At 34.9% G+C, this 18,154-nt stretch overlaps 1 protein-coding gene across 2 annotated transcripts in view; it reads right to left on the bottom strand.

The window, feature by feature from the left end:
- LOC149801796 (uncharacterized protein KIAA0825-like) overlaps positions 1–18,154 on the bottom strand; it is a 136,291-nt gene that overhangs the window by 104,498 nt on the left and 13,639 nt on the right. For both annotated transcript variants that reach the window (XM_089956141.1, XM_089956142.1), the window contains exons 3-5: positions 17,097–17,265; positions 7,174–7,379; positions 101–232 (exon numbers count right to left, since the gene is read on the bottom strand). In XM_089956141.1, the coding sequence (XP_089812267.1) occupies positions 101–232; positions 7,174–7,379; positions 17,097–17,265 (507 nt within the window). The remainder of the gene's footprint in view (positions 1–100; positions 233–7,173; positions 7,380–17,096; positions 17,266–18,154) is intronic.

Below are 18,154 nucleotides of genomic sequence, written 5' to 3'. Positions count from 1 at the left end.
AGCCATTGTTATGATAATAAATTCTCTAAATTGAAGTTATCTATTTAAAGGTGTCTTCCTTGACACCAGACCATGAATTTTTCCTTTGTATAGCACATACCTGTCCCAGGCCTCCTCTGTGGGCTGAAGGCAGCACAGACTCTGAAAGTAGCGAACCCTTCTGTCCATCTGAACGTCTATTTGCAGTCTCCTGGTCACAAAAGGCAGTTTTTGAAGCTGATTCACAAAATATCTGAAAACCATACCAAGGAGAAACAAAGCTTAAAGCTTTCTATTGCTAAAAGCAAGAGTAAACAAATGATAACATTTCCTTCTGCAACAAGTGAGAATCTCTCAGCAAGTATCCCAACTGTAAACTTTTTATAAAAATAAGAAACTCTTGCAACTGTAATCGTTTTTAATAGCCCATCAAAATTCATTGAACCTTGTTTCTGAAATACAGCTATTGGTCAATGAGCTGATCAGGAAAATAGCACACAATTCTATGATGCATAACCAGGTTTAAAATTCATAGGACCATATGAGAAAAAGCCTTGAGTCTGCTCCTGTATTGATAAATTTCATGCCTGTCTGTGTTAATATAAAAATAAAAGGCCCAAGTAGGCCTGATTTTGCTGACTTAGCTTGTATAACTTACCAGTTTACAATGTCATTAAGCAGGTTTAAATAGCATTGTAAAAACACATTCTATCTCCTAAACTTTTTATAATGTTTACATATTATATCAAATCCTGATCAACATTCTTCCTAAAGATAAAGGTATAATTAATATGCACAGTCTCTTGCTCATAATAAAAGACACACATGATCTTGATAATAATAAACCCAACAGATAACAAATATGGCTTCAACAGTGGTAACAAGCTTAGCTAATCAGATGACAGATCATATGAGTGATGTATGTTGATCTTGCTTACTTTCACAATAGCCTTAGACTTTCATGACAGATACCCATATTCCAGTTTTGATCCAAACTGGATCAGAATTGTGGCTTTCAGAGTGGTAATAAGTTAAGCCAATCACATGCAAGACTGCCTGATAAATATGCATGAACCTCACTCAGTGGTGATTCAGTTCAAGATCTAAATGATAAAAGCATATATTTTAGTGACATATATTCAACGTTTGACCAAAATCATAAATAGGACTCCCATAATGAGAACAAGCTCAGCCAGTCACATGTAAGGTTATATTATTATTATGCATGGCCCCTGCTCATCAACTAAAGTATCTAAGATCTCAATGATATAAGCCCACATTTCAAGTTTGATCAAAATCAGCCAAAAATATGGTTTTCAGAGAGGCATTCAGATACAAGATCAAGTACCTAATATGCATCTATTACTGAACCTGTGCAAGAACTTGATGATGTAAGGCATACATACCAAGTCTGATAAAAACTGGGTCATAAATACAGCCTACACAATGGTAAGAAGTTCAGCCAATCTGCTGCATGATCACCTGATCAATATACAAGGTCTTCCTTATTATCAAACTCATCCAAGATCTCAAGGACATAAGCACATATTCCATATTTGGTCAAAATCAGATAAAAAATCTGGCCTCCAAAGTGCCAATGAAGTCAGCCAATCAGGTGCACTGATATGCATGGATCTCCATCATTACCTAAGCCATCCAAAATCTCAATCATTAAAAAAAACATATTTAAAGTTTGATAAAAATTTGATGAGAAATATGGCTTCCAGAGTGGTAACAAGCTAACCAATCAGAATTAGGATCACCTCAGAACTATGCATGGGTGTTACTCATTATCAAACTGATCTGAGGTCTTAATGATGTAAGCATGCATTCCAAATTTGATCTCCTAAATTATTGTGCATCATAAAAAAATTATATGTATCCTCTGAAAGCAAATCAAAATCTTGGTCTTAGGGTAATAAGAATGAAAGCCTAAACCTGATCTGATAGAACATAACAAGCCCCTAAACCTGATCTGATAGAACATAACAAGCCCCTAAACCTGATCTTATAGAACATAACAAGCCTCTAAACCTGATCTGATAGAACATAACAAGCATCTAAATGTGATCTGATAGAACATAACAAGTATCTAAACCTGATCTGATAGAACATAACAAGCCCCTAAACCTGATCTGATAGAACATAACAAGCCTCTAAACCTGATCTGATAGAACATAACAAGCCCCTAAACCTGATTTGATAGAACATAACAAGCCTCTAAACCTGATCTGATAGAACATAACAAGCCTCCAAAACGTTATCTGATAGAACATAACAAGCCTCTAAACCTGATCTGATAGAACATAACAACCCCTGAATATAATCCGACAGAACATAACAACCCCTAAATATGATCTGACAGAACATAACAACACCCTAAACCTGATCTGATAGAACATAACACCCTAAACCTGATTTGATATAACATAACCCCTAAATATGATCTGATAGAACATAACAACACCCTAAACATGATCTGATAGAACATAACAACACCCTAAACCTGATTTGATAGAACATAACAACACCCTAAACCTGATTTGATAGAACATAACAACCCTTAAATATGATCTGATAGAACATAAGAACACCCTAAACCTGATCTTACAGAATATAACAAGCCCCTAAACCTGATCTGATAGAACATAACAACCCCCTAAACCTGATCTGATAGAACATAACAACACCCTAAACCTGATCTTATAGAACATAACAAGCCCCATAACCTGATCTGATAGAACATAACAAGCCCCTAAACATGATCTGATAGAACATAACAACACCCTAAACATTGATTTTATAGAACATAACAACCCCCTAAACCTGATCTTATAGAACATGACAAGCCCCATAACCTGATCTGATAGAACATAACAAGCCCCTAAACATGATCTGATAGAACATAACAACCACCTAAACATGATTTGATAGAACATAACAACCCCCTAAACCTGATCTGATGGAACATAACCCACTAAACATGATCTGATAGAACATAACAAGCCCCTAAACATGATCTGGTAGAACATAACAACCCCCTAAACCTGATCTGATAGAACATAAGAACACCCTAAACCTGATCTGATAGAACATAACAACCCCTAAATATGATCTGATAGAACATAACAACACCCTAAACCTGATCTAATGGAACATAACAAGCCCCTAAACATGATCGGATAGAACATAACAAGCCCCTAAACATGATCTGATAGAACATAACAACCCCATAAACTTGATTTGATAGAACATATAATCACCAAAACCTGATCTGACAGAACATACAAATCTCTTAAACCTGATCCGATAGAAGATTCAAACCTCTTGAACCTGATCTGACAGAACACAGAAACCTCTTAAACCTGATTTGATAGAACATATAAATCTCCTAAACCTGATCTGATAGAACATACAAACCTCTTAAACCTGATCTGATAGAACACATAAACCTCCTAACTCTTTACCACAAAAATGTAACAAGTAAACAGTGAATTAAAAATTAATGAACTGCTAAGGAAAATCTTTCAACAAAGCCAAGTAGTCAAATTTAAATGAACGGCTAAGGAAAATCTTTCAACAAAGCCAAGTAGTCAAATTTAAATGAACTGCTATAGAAAATCTTTCAACAAAGCCAAGTAGTCAAATTTAAATGAACGGCTAAGGAAAATCTTTCAACAAAGCCAAGTGGTCAAATTTAAATGCACATAAGTTGAGTCAAACCCTTCAGCATAAACCTTAAAGTGCTGTCTATGTAAACTGTAAACTTTAACCTCAAGCATTTCAGCAAAAACTGCAAAACACAAAGAAGTGAAATGTGTGTAATTAGGATTTTTAACGTTGCTTTAACAATTTTTCAGTCATATTGCTACGATGTCTGCAGCAAGGCAGTTTATAGTGATGTCCAGCACTGAGGCATCATGCCGCAGACATGTAGCATGATGTCCCACCCAGTCACATTATCCTGACACCAGGCCGACCAGTCCTAACACTAACCTCTTAATACTGAGCGCCAAGCAAGATGGAAGTGAAATATAAATGTATATTTGTTTACATAAGCCATATCCCAAAAGAACAGAACCAAAAGCTGAACACAAACTTTAACATGCTGTCCACATAAAACAAACTTTAAATGCCAACTCTGACATCAACTTCAATACAGCAACAAGATACCCAAGTGGACCTGATATCACTCCCTTGGTTTACACAACTTAACAGATTAACGTTTCACTAAACATGTTCAAGTAATATTGTAAGAAAACAACCCATTATAAACTCTCTCTCAAACTTAGTTTCATGTATGACCATTAGTAATTTCCTATACTCAGAGCGTATATATTTTAAGAGTTCAAAATGTTGGCATTATCACACTACCTTTCATCACTGACTAATGTTGATCATGTGACTTATTATGATCATGTGAATTGAGAAGACTGTTGTAGATGGGTTGTAATTCATGCCCCTTGTAACTGTTTATTGTTGGCCTCCGCTGTCATATTTCATACCCCTCCTTCACTTTCTTTTTCCATGTGTTGTTCACTAATGTGATGACCTTGGTGCGATGACCTTGGTCTGATTAGGAATGATGGAGAATGTCCCATACTGCTACAATGTTCATGTATTACAGAGGACTCTCTACTGATGTGTCCTTAATCCTTGTTTCTAACAATCTGCCTGTTTCCCAATTTAGTCATTCTCACAATCACTACATTTGACTTAATAAACCACACATTTTTTAAATTTTCTTTTTCATCCTTTACATGTGTAAGCTTAATTGTATTATTTGTGATGCATGTAGATCCCATGTTGTCTGAATATTCTAGCTAGGACTTCTGATGTACTGCAGATAATGGCATGCTGATGTTCGTTCTCTTTTGGGCCACTGTTGGGTTTAATGTTTTATTTCTATTTTCACTGAGCATGAAAATCCACTCTGGATAGCCATTTAGGCTTAATGCAGCTTTCACATGCTCTACTTCTTCCATTTGATCTGACTCATCAGTGCCTAGGATGTTAGCTCTGTGCATTAAAGATCTCACTACTGACCTCTTGTATTCCTGATGGTGATTGGAAAAAAGGGTAAATGGCTATCCAGAGTGGATTTTCAAACTTGGTGGCAAAAACTCCTGCCAACCATGGCACAAGCCAGCTGTCAATACTAATCGTCAGGTGGATAAAGCATCATCCAGCTCCAGAAGTCTCATTTAAGTCAGTGCAAGCCCCAAAGCACCCTCACCTGCCAGCACCCATAATTCCCAAAGAACCAGTCAAGCTGTCAAGGTCTGCCAGGCATTGAGTCCCTTGCCTAGATTCCAAGCCAATGGTAATGACAACCCCAAAGCCCCAATGGAAGAACCAGCCAAGATGTTGAAGTCTGTCACATGACAGGCCTGGGCAAGAGCTGCAAAATAGCCAACCCAGGCCCTGCCAAGTGTCAAGACCCAGTTGATTAATTTGTGTGTATTTCATCCATTACTGAACTCATATTAGATCTTGATCATGTAAAACCATATTTAAGTTTCACAAATATCTGATCAGAAATAAATCTACCAGAGAGGTAAAATAATTCAATCAGAAACATGGCTTCCAGAATGTAACAAGCTCAGACAATCAGATGTAAGATCACCTCATTAGCATGCACAAATCTTGCTCATTATGTTACCTGTCCAACATCTTGTACAAGTCCATATTCCAAAACTGGATCAGAAATATGGCCTTCAGAGTGGTAATTAAAGCTAGTAGTGAAGTGTGAATTGCAAATGGCCCCATTCTGTACAGTTTACATGGCCTGGCCTTAAACTCAAGAACTTCTGCAGGAAACCAAAGGTGGGAGAAAATGGGTAGTGAGACCACGACTCTTCAAAATAATGATAGGGATCTAACTCATTCAAATTTTCATCAATATAAAGGTGCATGATAACTTGGCTGAAATGCAATGTTACTTACCGGTAGTACAATTAGACTGTGAAAAGTAAAGTTATCAGGGCCATAACTCTTCCAAATGATAATATGGAAAACTTGAAATTAAATTCATTCAAGGATTCATCAATATAAAGCAGCACTCACAAAAAATGGTTCAAATTCAACAAAGTTTAGGAATTTTATAGTCTGGAAACCAAAGTCAGGAGGATGGGCACTCAGGAGCCAAACATTCCTGTAACTGATGATGTAGAATGCTGAAAACCAAATTAGCTCAAGGTCTTTTGAATACAAAGCTGTCAAAATGCACCAATTCAAGAATGATTTATCTTGCACAAACCATATGTCTGGAGGACAGGCAATCAAAAGGCCATAACTGCTCTACACCAGATGAAACTCATGGCACACATATTAAGTCTGTGAGACAACATTCATACCAAGCTGCCTAATATATGCACTGGGTTGTAGGTGTTGTTTAGCTGTAGGCTAATATGGGTTCTGCTATACCCAGTGAGCTGCTGTCGGGGAGGACGTTGACTGGAAGAAGACTAAGATTGTCAATCGGTGAGGAATCAAGGCTTCTGGACCAATGAGTTTGCAGAGAACAAAAGATTGTACAGATCATTAGGCAGACTAGTAGGGGCAGACCATTGGTGGTGGCTTCTCAACCTCCTGACATAGTGATGGGGCTAAGTAGATATTTAGCATTTCATTATTTGATTGAAAACTCGTACATTTCATTATTTAATGAAAACTAGTACATTTCATGATCTAAATGAAAACTAGTAAATTTCATGATTTAAATGAAAACTAGTATATTTCATTATTTTAATGAAAAATCTCACACATTTCACTATTTGAGTGAAATGCAACATTTTACTATTTTAGTAAAGCATATCATATTTCTTTGAACCATATCATTTATTATCATTTATTTGAAAATTGTTGACATCTACATGAATCATTTAATTTCAATGTGTGAAATCACAATGAATAATAAATCTCTGTACCATTTCAAGTTCTTTTCTTATGTATCAATTCACATTTCCTTTACATTGCATTACATTATCAGGTTCATGCATATTATGTTAATTGTCCAACATCTGGATCTTGTATGCGCACAAATTGAACATAATCTTTTCCAATGAATCATTCATAAATAAACATTGTATTTTTGTTACCATCATTAGTGTTCTTCGTTATAATCCGCTCCCAACCTGGTTATCTTGTTACAGCCAGTACCTTGCATTTCTCCAACATCTCAAGGCCACTTACCTGCGAAGTTTCATGGCAATTTGATCCCATTGCTGGTTTATGTGATGCTCTCCCTTGTCCGACACGGCATTTAGAGAAAAGGAGGATGCAGTGGGATCAGTTTCAGAAACCCGGAGGGGCAGGGTCAGTCCCTGCTCTGATGAAAGGGATAAAAGTTCCTGAAGCAAGGTCTCCTCACAGCCAGGGCTCTGGGCCAACATCTGATTCTGTCCAAAAATGATCAGTATATATTTATTGAAAAACCACAGTAGATGATCATAAAAGAAATTACAAAGAAGCATACTTCTATGTAGATATAGTTAATATGCAGGCCTTCACAACATTCCATGGCATAAGCAACTATTTTAAGCACCAGGATCAACGCTAAGGGGTGATTCGAACAAAACTGTTGCCCCAGTGCCATTAAAATTTGCCCAAATATGGAGAGAATGAAAAGCTGACTTCATCTTTTCTGAAGTCAACATCTTCACAGCCTCCACCTGTCTTACCCTTTATTGTTTTCTTATCTGAGTATATATCAGCTGTCATTTTTCAAGAGTAAATCATTACTTTGTATAGGTTTACTGGTTGGCTGCAAGTAAAGGTAAGCATGCTTGTTTATAGGTTGATTACAAGGAAAGAAAAACATGCTTGTTTATAGGTTAATTACAAGTAAAGGTAAAAATGATTGTTTATAGGTTGATTACAAGTAAAGGTAAAAATGATTGTTTATAGGATAATTAAAAGTAAAGGTAAACATGCTTGTTTATAGGATAATTAAAAGTAACAGTAAACATGCTTGTTTATAGGATAATTAAAAGTAAAGGTAAACATGCTTGTTTATAGGATAATTAAAAGTAAAGGTAAACATGCTTGTTTATAGGCTGATTGCAAGTAAAGGTAAACATGCTTGTTTATAGGATAATTAAAAGTAAAGGTAAACATGCTTGTTTATAGGATAATTAAAAGTAAAGATAAACAAATCTGTTTCAGGCCAATTGCACAAAAAAGAAAATAAGTTATTTATCTCAAAGGTCTCATGAATCACCCATTTCACCAACAGCTTTAAACATTGTATATTCTGACTACCCTGCACTCACTTCTCCCAACTGTCCACTGTGTAGCCCTATTGAAGCAACAGAAAAAAATCATTTTGCCCAAATATATGGGCACTGTATGAAAACTAAAAAATGCTTAAAAAAACCTGAAAAGTAAGTCCAAGTGGCATAATGTTGCTGCACACAATACATGATGCACTAACAATGCAGTTTTCTTGACAATGAAAAGGATATTCATGCATGAAATGGCATTGGAATTAGAGTCCACACACATTTAAAGAATTATTTAATGCATGCTGGAAGGTCAATCTGATTTTAGTGTATGACACCTCCAGATGAAGAGATAATGTATGGCAGGTTTGGTTTATACAGATGTACTGAAATTGAAGTAAACATGAGGAAGGGCAGACCATTGTAAAGCAAACAAGACTACCAGTAAGTGAATTTTATGCAAAACCCACTTTATAAAGTGGGGGATATAAATATCAGTTATCAATTTAGTACTGTGTTAATCCTTCTTACAGATACACTTGATACAGTCTAACAAGATTTTGATAACATTAACTATCAAGTATTGATACTATTAACTATAAAGTATTGATACTATTACCTATAATTATAGGTTACTGCATTTGTATGGGAAAATATGAATGAGTTTTCGGATGGATATACTGCACGACCTTGGGAGTGCTGTATATCCATCAAACAAAATGAGTTCATAGTTTCCCATACAAATGCAGTAACCTTTTTATTATATGCTCATTTTCTTATTCAATCTAAGGCTTAATTATATAAACAAAAATACACGACAAGAAATACAGTAACTGGATTTATGCTGTATTCCAAACTAAATACATAAGAGCAATTCATCAGTACACAGCAACATTATTAATGCACTCAGACACAGATAAATTTAAACTTAACTGCACGTTAGACATCACTTTTGAAAGAAAATGGCATTTTGGTCTACATAAAATTGAAATTTAGAGTAATATTGTGAATGAATGCGCATTAGAACAACTTTTCCAATTCGTCTGGAATAATTAAATTTTTGTATTTTTTGGTCGATTCTGTTAAATTTCGTGATAATGACTGGATTTATCTGTGTCAATTCTACATGAAGTACATCTAATTTCAGCAACAAGGGAGCAGCGTGTTGACATCTGCAAGTGTGTTTCTGTTCTGTCACTGAATGTTTGAAATCATAATGTGGAAAAAATTTGAAGTCTTTCAACTGTAATTATCAAAAATACACCATTGAATATAATGTTCATTTCATTTTGAGTGTAGTAAGGAGAATGTAATTGCACTTGGAACGTAGTCGAAATTATAGTACAAGTTTGAAATGTGTAATCAAGCTTTAGAACCCATGCCATGGTTCATGTAATTCAGATCTGCAGAACTAAGAAAGTACATTTTGAGGAAATTCAGAATGTAAAACTGTAAGCATTTTTTGCCATTCTTATTACCAGCTAAAAAAGACACGTTTATGCCTTGTCACTTGCATGTTATTTGTAGGGACCAAGTATGACCTGTCTGGCATCTATCGCTAGCCTAAATCCAAAACACTGTATCTTCTTGTTGTTGTTGTTGTTGTTGTAGGGTTTAACGCCATTTTTCAGCACACGACAGGCTATACATGGCGGCCAGTATTAATGGTGGAGGAAGAACCCTGGAAATCCCCAGAAAGAACCACCGACCCTCGAGAAGCTACTGGCAAGCTTTCTCACATACGCACATTGGCCAAATCTGAGACTCGAACCCACACAGACAGAGGTGAAATGGCACTGATCTGTGATGGAGAGCGCTTTAGACCACTCGGCCACTCAGGGCCCCAACATTGTATCTAAAAAGTTAATGCGGAATATTGCAAAGCAGCTGATATGTGGCAGTCCATGAAACATTGTTTTAGTTCATTCAGAAACAACTTTAATCAACCAAACCATGAAGCATCTACTACATGAGTGTACATGATTTGTTTACAAAGTAGTTCCTAATACACTATCGGGCACACGTGTCATGCATGTGAGTGCAATATGAAGGTGTGCAGTATCGTAACATATTGCATGATTCTGACAATGTAAAGTTAAAAGAGACAAAAATGAGCATTCAATAAAGTGTTGATACTATTAGCTATAAAGCGTTGACATATTAGCTATAAAGTGGTCTGTCTTTTGAAATGAATGATATAAAACTAAATGATATTTTTAGGCAGTAAAGTACATGGACATTTTCTTCCAGAAATACACGTAACACTAAAAACAGGATTAATGGATGCTTAAAAAAAAGAAACCTCAGAAATATTAGATTCTTTTGTTGGACACATTGGTGTGGTGACCTCAACATGAAAGCATAATAAAACTGCACTGGTGTGTTGATTTTGATATGAAAGCATAGAAAAATCACATTGGACTGGTGACCCTGACATGAAAGTATAATAAAATTGCATTGGTGTGGTGATTTCAATATGAAAGTGTACAAAATCACATTGGACTGGTGACCCTAACATGAAAGCATAATAAAATTGCACTGGTGTAGTGATTTCGATATGAAAGCATACAAAAATCACATTTGATTGGTGACCCTGACATGAAAGCATAACAAACAATATCAGTGTAGTGACTTCAACATCAAACGTAACAAAATCACAATGGTGTTGTGACCTCAACATGGAAGAATAACAAAATGACATTGGTGTTGTGACCACAACATGGAAGCATAATAAGATCATACTTAAGTAGCCATCTCAATATGAAAACACCAAAATCTCATCAATGTAGTGACCTCAAAATGGAAGCGTAACAAAATCACATTGAAGTGATGACCTCAGTATGAAAGCATAACAATATCACATTAGTGTGGTGACCTTAAAATCACATTGGAGTGCCGACCGCAACATGAAAGCACAATACAATCACACACTGGTATGGTGACATTAATATGAGAGCATAACAAAATCATAAAGGTATGGTTACACCAGCATGAAAGCACAACAAAATCACATTGGTGTGGTGACCTCAATATAGCAACATAACAAATCACACTCATATGGCAGTCTCTAAATGAAAGCATAACAAAATGACAGTAACCTATCATTTCAGTGTCATTCCTTGCAACATGGACAAGTAGCAACTTATTCATGTAGGTATATTTGTACATACTTTTTACTACTCTCCAAAATCATAAATAAAAACTTATTCTTGAAGTAACATGTCCTCATATATATCTTTTAGTCCTTAATAAGTATGGTCCAAAAAATAAACAAATGATGTAGTATTTCTCCTATGTAGGTAAATCCTAAAATAGACAGCATTTGAATACACAGTGTAACACTGATTCGGATAGTGTAAAAATTACATTTAGAATAGTTTTAACAACTGTCAGTAGATAATGTACAATTGCGGTATTGATTCATGGGGATTTCCTTAACATTACTGAAGTGGGGCCTAGGTTCTGTAATCATCAAGCCCGTCGACTTGAGTGCAACTTCAAACTTAAATTTTGGTTCTTCATAGTGAAGTCAAGAAATTTTGTTTTACGGAGTCAGGGTACTTAGAATTTGGAAATTTATGCATAAACATGCTAAACTGGAAATGTGTGCAAAAACAAGATAAATTGGAACTGTGTGCATAAACAAGATAAACTGGAAATGTGTGCATAAACAAGCTAAACTGGAAATGTGTGCATAAACAAGCTAATTTAAAAATGTGTGCATAAACCATGGTTCATAAAAAACTTGTGAGTGAAATTCTAAGACTTTTCATGGATAAAACTGTCATTTTCAAGGACTCTTAACAATAATTTATTTATATTTTAAGTAGCATAATCTCGATCAACAGGAAAGTAGCATTTATCTTTAAGTAACTTTTCAATTGGATACATGTATAAAGCAACTGTTCAAGCAAGCAAAGTAACTCTAACACATTTACTGGGGTAAAGTACATTTACAAGTCATACATAACAAACGCTTCTTCAAGTCTTCTAATTTTGCACCTTGCAGAGACCTTCATATAACTCTTCCTTTTTCTTGCTCTTCTTCTGCATGTGTTGGCTTGAGAAAGAATTTCAAGTTTGTCTTCTTTGTCACATAGACTGTGGGTGGAGTACAGTCAAACAATCTGCATTTGACAATGATCCTGGGACAGTCATTTGTTCACTCTTTACATCAAAATAATGCAAATTAAGCATAGGCACTGAGATGTTTCTAATGTGCTTCTCACTTTTGTTATGGGATTTCAGTGCATTCACCCCCATTTTGCCGATATCTATTTCCTTTCAAAAGCAGCAACACCTCACTTTAGACCTCTAATCCATGGATACCAATTACACCATACTCTGTTAAAAATATATTTCCCTGAATGTAATACTTGTCCAACTTTCAATGAACTAAATTCCTTTACAGCTGATTTATCATGACCACATGACATAATTAATCTCATATCAGAATGAGGCTCTACTGTACTACCCTATAATAAATGGGAATACTCATTAAAAGTACTATAATAGGTTGTTTTTTTCCAGACCATATCAATATTTTTTGACTATCTATTTTAAATAATGGAAAAGTCATGCATTTCATACATTTTATCAGATTTTATGAGCTGTGTGCCTCTCCAATACCAATCAATTAACATTTTATCAAACTGGAAGTTTAGCAAAGGGAATTAAATAATTAAGAATGCAGAAGTAAACACAAGAAATGAAAACATTGACAAATCTTCTGTCTGTCGTTTTTCCACTATTTTCGCTCATTTCCAACTCAACTGTCACTTTATTAAAAATTCAAGTACTTTTCAAAGACAAATTAAGATTTTCAAGGTCTATTCCATTACTTTTTTCAGTCTGACTAAAATTCAAGGACTTTTTATTTCAATGATGAAAATTTAAGAACTTTTCAAATCTGTGCAAACCCTGTAAACAAGCTTTAAGAAACTAAGCTGGAAATGTGTGCATAAAGAAATTAGGTTGGAAATGTGTGCATAGACAATATATATTGGAAATGAGTGCATTGATAAGCTAAACTGGAAAGTGTGCACAAACAAGCTAAAATGGAAATACGTGCATCAACAAGTTAAACTGGAAAGATCTGCATCAACAAGCTAAACTGGAAATGTATGCACAGACAAGTTAAACTTAAAATGTGTGCATAGACAAGCTAAACTGGAAATGTATGAACAGACAAGCTAAATTGGAAATTTGTGTATAAACAAACTAAACTTGAAATATGTGCATAAACAAGCTAAACTGGAAATAATGACCATAAACATGATTACAAATGTGTACAAAAACAAGCTCTATTGGAAACATGTGAATAAACAAGCTAAATTGGAAACATGTGAATAAACAAGCTAATCTGGAAACGTGAATAAACAAGCTAAATTGGAAACGTGAATAAACAAATTAAATTGGAAACGTGTGAATAAGCAAACTAAATAGGAAACATGTGAATAAACAAGCTAAATTGGAAACATGTGAATAAACAAGCTAATCTGGAAATAATGCTCATAAACATGATTACAAATGTGTGCAAAAACAAGCTAAATTGGAAACGTGAATAAACAAGGTAAACTGGAAACATGTGAATAAACAAGCTAAATTGGAAACATGTGAATAAACAAGCTAAATTGGAAACATGTCAATAAACAAATTAAATTGGAAACGTGTGAATAAACAAGCTAAATTGGAAACATGTGAATAAACAAGCTAATCTGGAAACATGTGAATAAACAAGCTAAACTGGCAACGTGAATAATCAAATTAAATTGGAAACGTGTGAATAAACAAGCTAAACTGGAAACATGTGAATAAACAAGCTAAATTGGAAACATGTGAATAAACAAGCTAAATTGGAAATGTATGAATAAACAAGCTAAATAAGCAGGCATAACACATTTTAAGGCATAAAGTAGCTGGTAAATATTGTTGTAAAGCAGGTTGACTTGTTGAGAAGTTATTTGGCAATGTCAAACAATCAGCTGCACTGCCAGCTTGTTCTACTCTTACATTATTGAACAATGATATACCTATTATTTGACTCTCTAATCTAGTTCCTCACTGGTAAAAAAAATTGGGGGAAAATATACATTTGGACTGATGACTGTGACAAAATTTGACCCACCAAAAAGAATGATGAGAATCTGTGATTCATTTAAATATTTTCATTTTAATTAAAACAAAAGCTGTAGCATCTGTGGTACATATCAGGTACAATTAGCTATTATCCAACATTCTGGTTCATTTCTTAGGAGAACAACATCTAACATCTCAATGCAAAGGCTCTGTGAACAGTTAGTCGACATATATGCCCTAGTCCTATTATGCAAATGAGATTCTGGACCATACAGATGCTCATCAGTTTTAGCATGTGTTACTAGGTATATCCATATCTAAATCATATGAGGGTTTTGCAGAGACCCCATGTTAATGTAAGAGATTTGACTATAATGTACATGGGTTGATCTATGACTAGTGAATTATTTTTTTGTATTCATTTATACCCCTCTTGGTCTACTTAAAGTATTTAAATGAATAATGAAGCAAAGAGACATGAGTCAACTTTGACAAATATGAAATTAAAATCTGTATAATATGATATACAATTTGGTGTCTGTAATAATGTCTCCCTTGTTTGATCCACCTCAGTGTCAACAGCAGACCTTTCATAACATATTTAGTTGTTTAGTTTAGGCCTGTACTGAATATTTGCTGCTTATTTGCTTCGGCCCCCAAATAGGTTACTAAATGAGGTATTCGTATTTGACCGAATAGTACAATGAGGTCAACCTTCATGAACAGCAGATGCAATGTAATCAGAAAAGAGTACCTATATTCAAACTGACAACCAACTGAACAAATTTCTGAATAAGCCTTGTATCCCGAGGGATACTGATCCAGTGTCATGGTGGCAGATCAATGAGGATAGGTTTCCTTTACTCTGTTCTTGTGCCCAATGTTATCTAGCAGCACCTCCAACAAGCGTCCCAAGTGAACATTTATTCAATGCTGCTGGCAACACCATGTCAGGCAGCAGATGTTGTCTAATGGCAGACATTGTCGAGAGACTCGTTTTTTTTTAAAAAGCTAATGTATTCTTCATGCAGCAGTAACTGTTGGACTGCTTTTGAAAATTTGAATCTTGCTATTCATTAGTTACCGTATAAAGCATTATCAAGACATTTAACTGTAGTACTTTGATATTTTCGTAATTCCTTAGTTATGGTGAACTTTCACGTGTATCTTGTTAGTCACTTTATAATTAATTAAAATGTCATTAGACCTGCTGAAAAAATTATTTTATTTTGGAGCATTCAGTCACTATTTTTATTATATGCTCATTTTTTTCTGTTAACTTTGCATTGCCAGAATCGTTCATTATTTTATGATACTGAACTCACATACAACTTCATATTGCACTCATAAATAAACTACTTTCTATTGTAAACAAACAATGAATGCAGATGGCCAGCACTGTTTGTAAACAAATCATGTACACTCACATAGTATGAAGTTTATGTTTTGGTTGATTACATTTGTTTCTGAAGAAGCAGATGTTTCCTGGACTGCCACATACCAGCTGCTTTGCTACATTCTGCATTAACTTTTTTGATACAGTGTTTTGGATTTAGGTGGGAGATGCCAGATTTCATAAAACTGCTGGGTACCTAAAAATAATATGCAAGTGACAAGGCATAAACTGTCTTCTTTAGCTGGTAATAAGAATGGCAAAAAATGTACTTAGTATTACACCCTGAATTTCCTTTCTTAGTTCTGCAAATCCAAATTACATGAGCCATGTCATGGGTTCTCAAGCTTGATTACACATTTTGAAATTGTACTGTAATTTTGACTATATCCCAAGTGCAATTACATCATCCTTACTGCACTCAAAATGAAATAAACATTATATTCCATAGCGCCTTTTTGATAATTGCAATTGAAAGACTTCATATTTTTCCCACATTATGATTTCAAATATTCAATGATAGAACAGAAACACACTTGCAGATGTCAACACGCTTCTTCCTTGCTACTTCAATTCAATGTACTTCATGTAGAATTTGCACAGATGAATCCAGTCCATAATCACGAAATTTCATAGAACTGACAAAAATACCAAATTCTATTTATTCTAGATCAAATGGAAAAGTTGTTGCAATGCGCATTCATTCACAATACGACTCCAAATTTTACTTTTAAGTAGACCAAAATGCCATTTTCTTTCAAAAGTTATGTCTTGTGCGTGACTAAGTTCAAATTTATTTGGGCGGAGTTATGTGCAAATTAATAATGTTGTTGTTGTGTAATGATGAATCTACTCTTGTGCATTTAGTTTGGAATATGGCATTCATTCAGTTACTTTTTTTCTTGTAGTGTATTTTGTTTATATAATTAAGCCATAGGTAGAATAAGAAAAATGAGCATATAATAAAAAGTTTACTGCATTTGTATGGGAAAATATGAACTCAATTTGTTGGATGGATATACTGCCAAGGTCATGCAGTATATCCATCTGAAACATTTGTTCATAATTTTTCCATAGAAAAGCAGTAAGCTGTAAGTATTCATATTCAGTCTAATAGTTAATTGTATTCTGCTGAATAATTAAAAACCACTATTCAATACAGCCTTAGTTTATTTGGGGATAAAAATGATATACTGATGTCTGTCCAATCCGATAAAAACAAATTAGATGACTTCAAATTTAGTTCATTTGCATTGTGATCCAATACTTTTTAGTTTAGCCTCTCTGCTTTCATTTTTCCTTGATTCCTTTTGTAGAGTAGTTCTACACCATTCTAAAATATTAATATATAAGAAAGCTATCCAAAAGATTGTAAATGAACAGTGTCAAGAAATTTGATGGATCAAGTTTGTTGTTTTGCTTACAGCATGCTTAAGTATGCCATTAATCTGTTCTGGCTGGGGGTCGTAACAGGAGGACTTCTCCAGCACATGGCAGCTCATCATTTCTTGAAGCGCCTCTTTAGGTGTGGAGCACTGACGGCCAATTAGGTCATTTGTAAAGTGCAGTATCTCATTCAGACACCCATCCAGTCTGAAATACAGAGGTAAACATAAAATTTCACATCATAATATCCTTCATTGTCCATTAACAATTATACACCAGTGATAAACAAATCTACTGTCTGGCATCACAAGACAAGTTCAAAACTATATTGGGGAAGTAACATTTTCTTTCAATTCATCTGAAATTTACACAGAATATAAAGGAAAGCTTCTGAATTTTAGAAGATTGTTACAAATTTTGATTCTGGACAATGAGATAATTTCAGCATTATTCACAACCCTGTATTTTGTCTGCAAAACTTACCAACAGTTGAGTTTTATCAGTATTTATGGTAGCCAAGTCGACCAGTGCTTCCATAAAATTGCTGGTCCAAATTCACACAAAGACACAGACATGCATGCAAACATACAGTATTTGATGTAGTACCCACATGCCTTAATAACTGTATATGCATCTTTTCAGGCAAAATTTTGCAAAATATACCCTTACAAATGTATCTTCATGTTAACGTGCCTTGTGGGAGGGAAGCAACTGCTACAGCCCAACTAAAACTTATTTGATTTTCTTGGACTTTACCATAATGCATGGCCAGTACCTCCCTACCACTATGCATGACTGATGTTCTCCTACCACTATGCTTGGCAGATGTTTTCCTACCACTATGCATGGCAATATCTCCTTGCCACTATGCATGGCCAGTATTTCCCTGTAACCATGCATGGCCAATGTTTTCCTACCACTATGCACGTCCATTATCTCATTGCCACTATGCATGGCCAATGTCTTCCTGCCACTATGCATGTCCAATATTTCTCTGCCACTATGCATGGCTGATGTTTTCCTACCACTATACATGACTAATACCTCCCTGCCACTATGCATAGCCAGTATCTTCCTACCACTACACAGGTCCAAT

This window comes from Sinohyriopsis cumingii, chromosome 4 (assembly GCF_028554795.1).
Source record: "Sinohyriopsis cumingii isolate HCF-2022 chromosome 4, ASM2855479v2, whole genome shotgun sequence".
Lineage (NCBI taxonomy): Eukaryota > Metazoa > Mollusca > Bivalvia > Unionida > Unionidae > Sinohyriopsis > Sinohyriopsis cumingii.
Note: the sequence above shows the minus strand (reverse complement) of the source record. Positions and strands in the feature narration are given on the sequence as shown.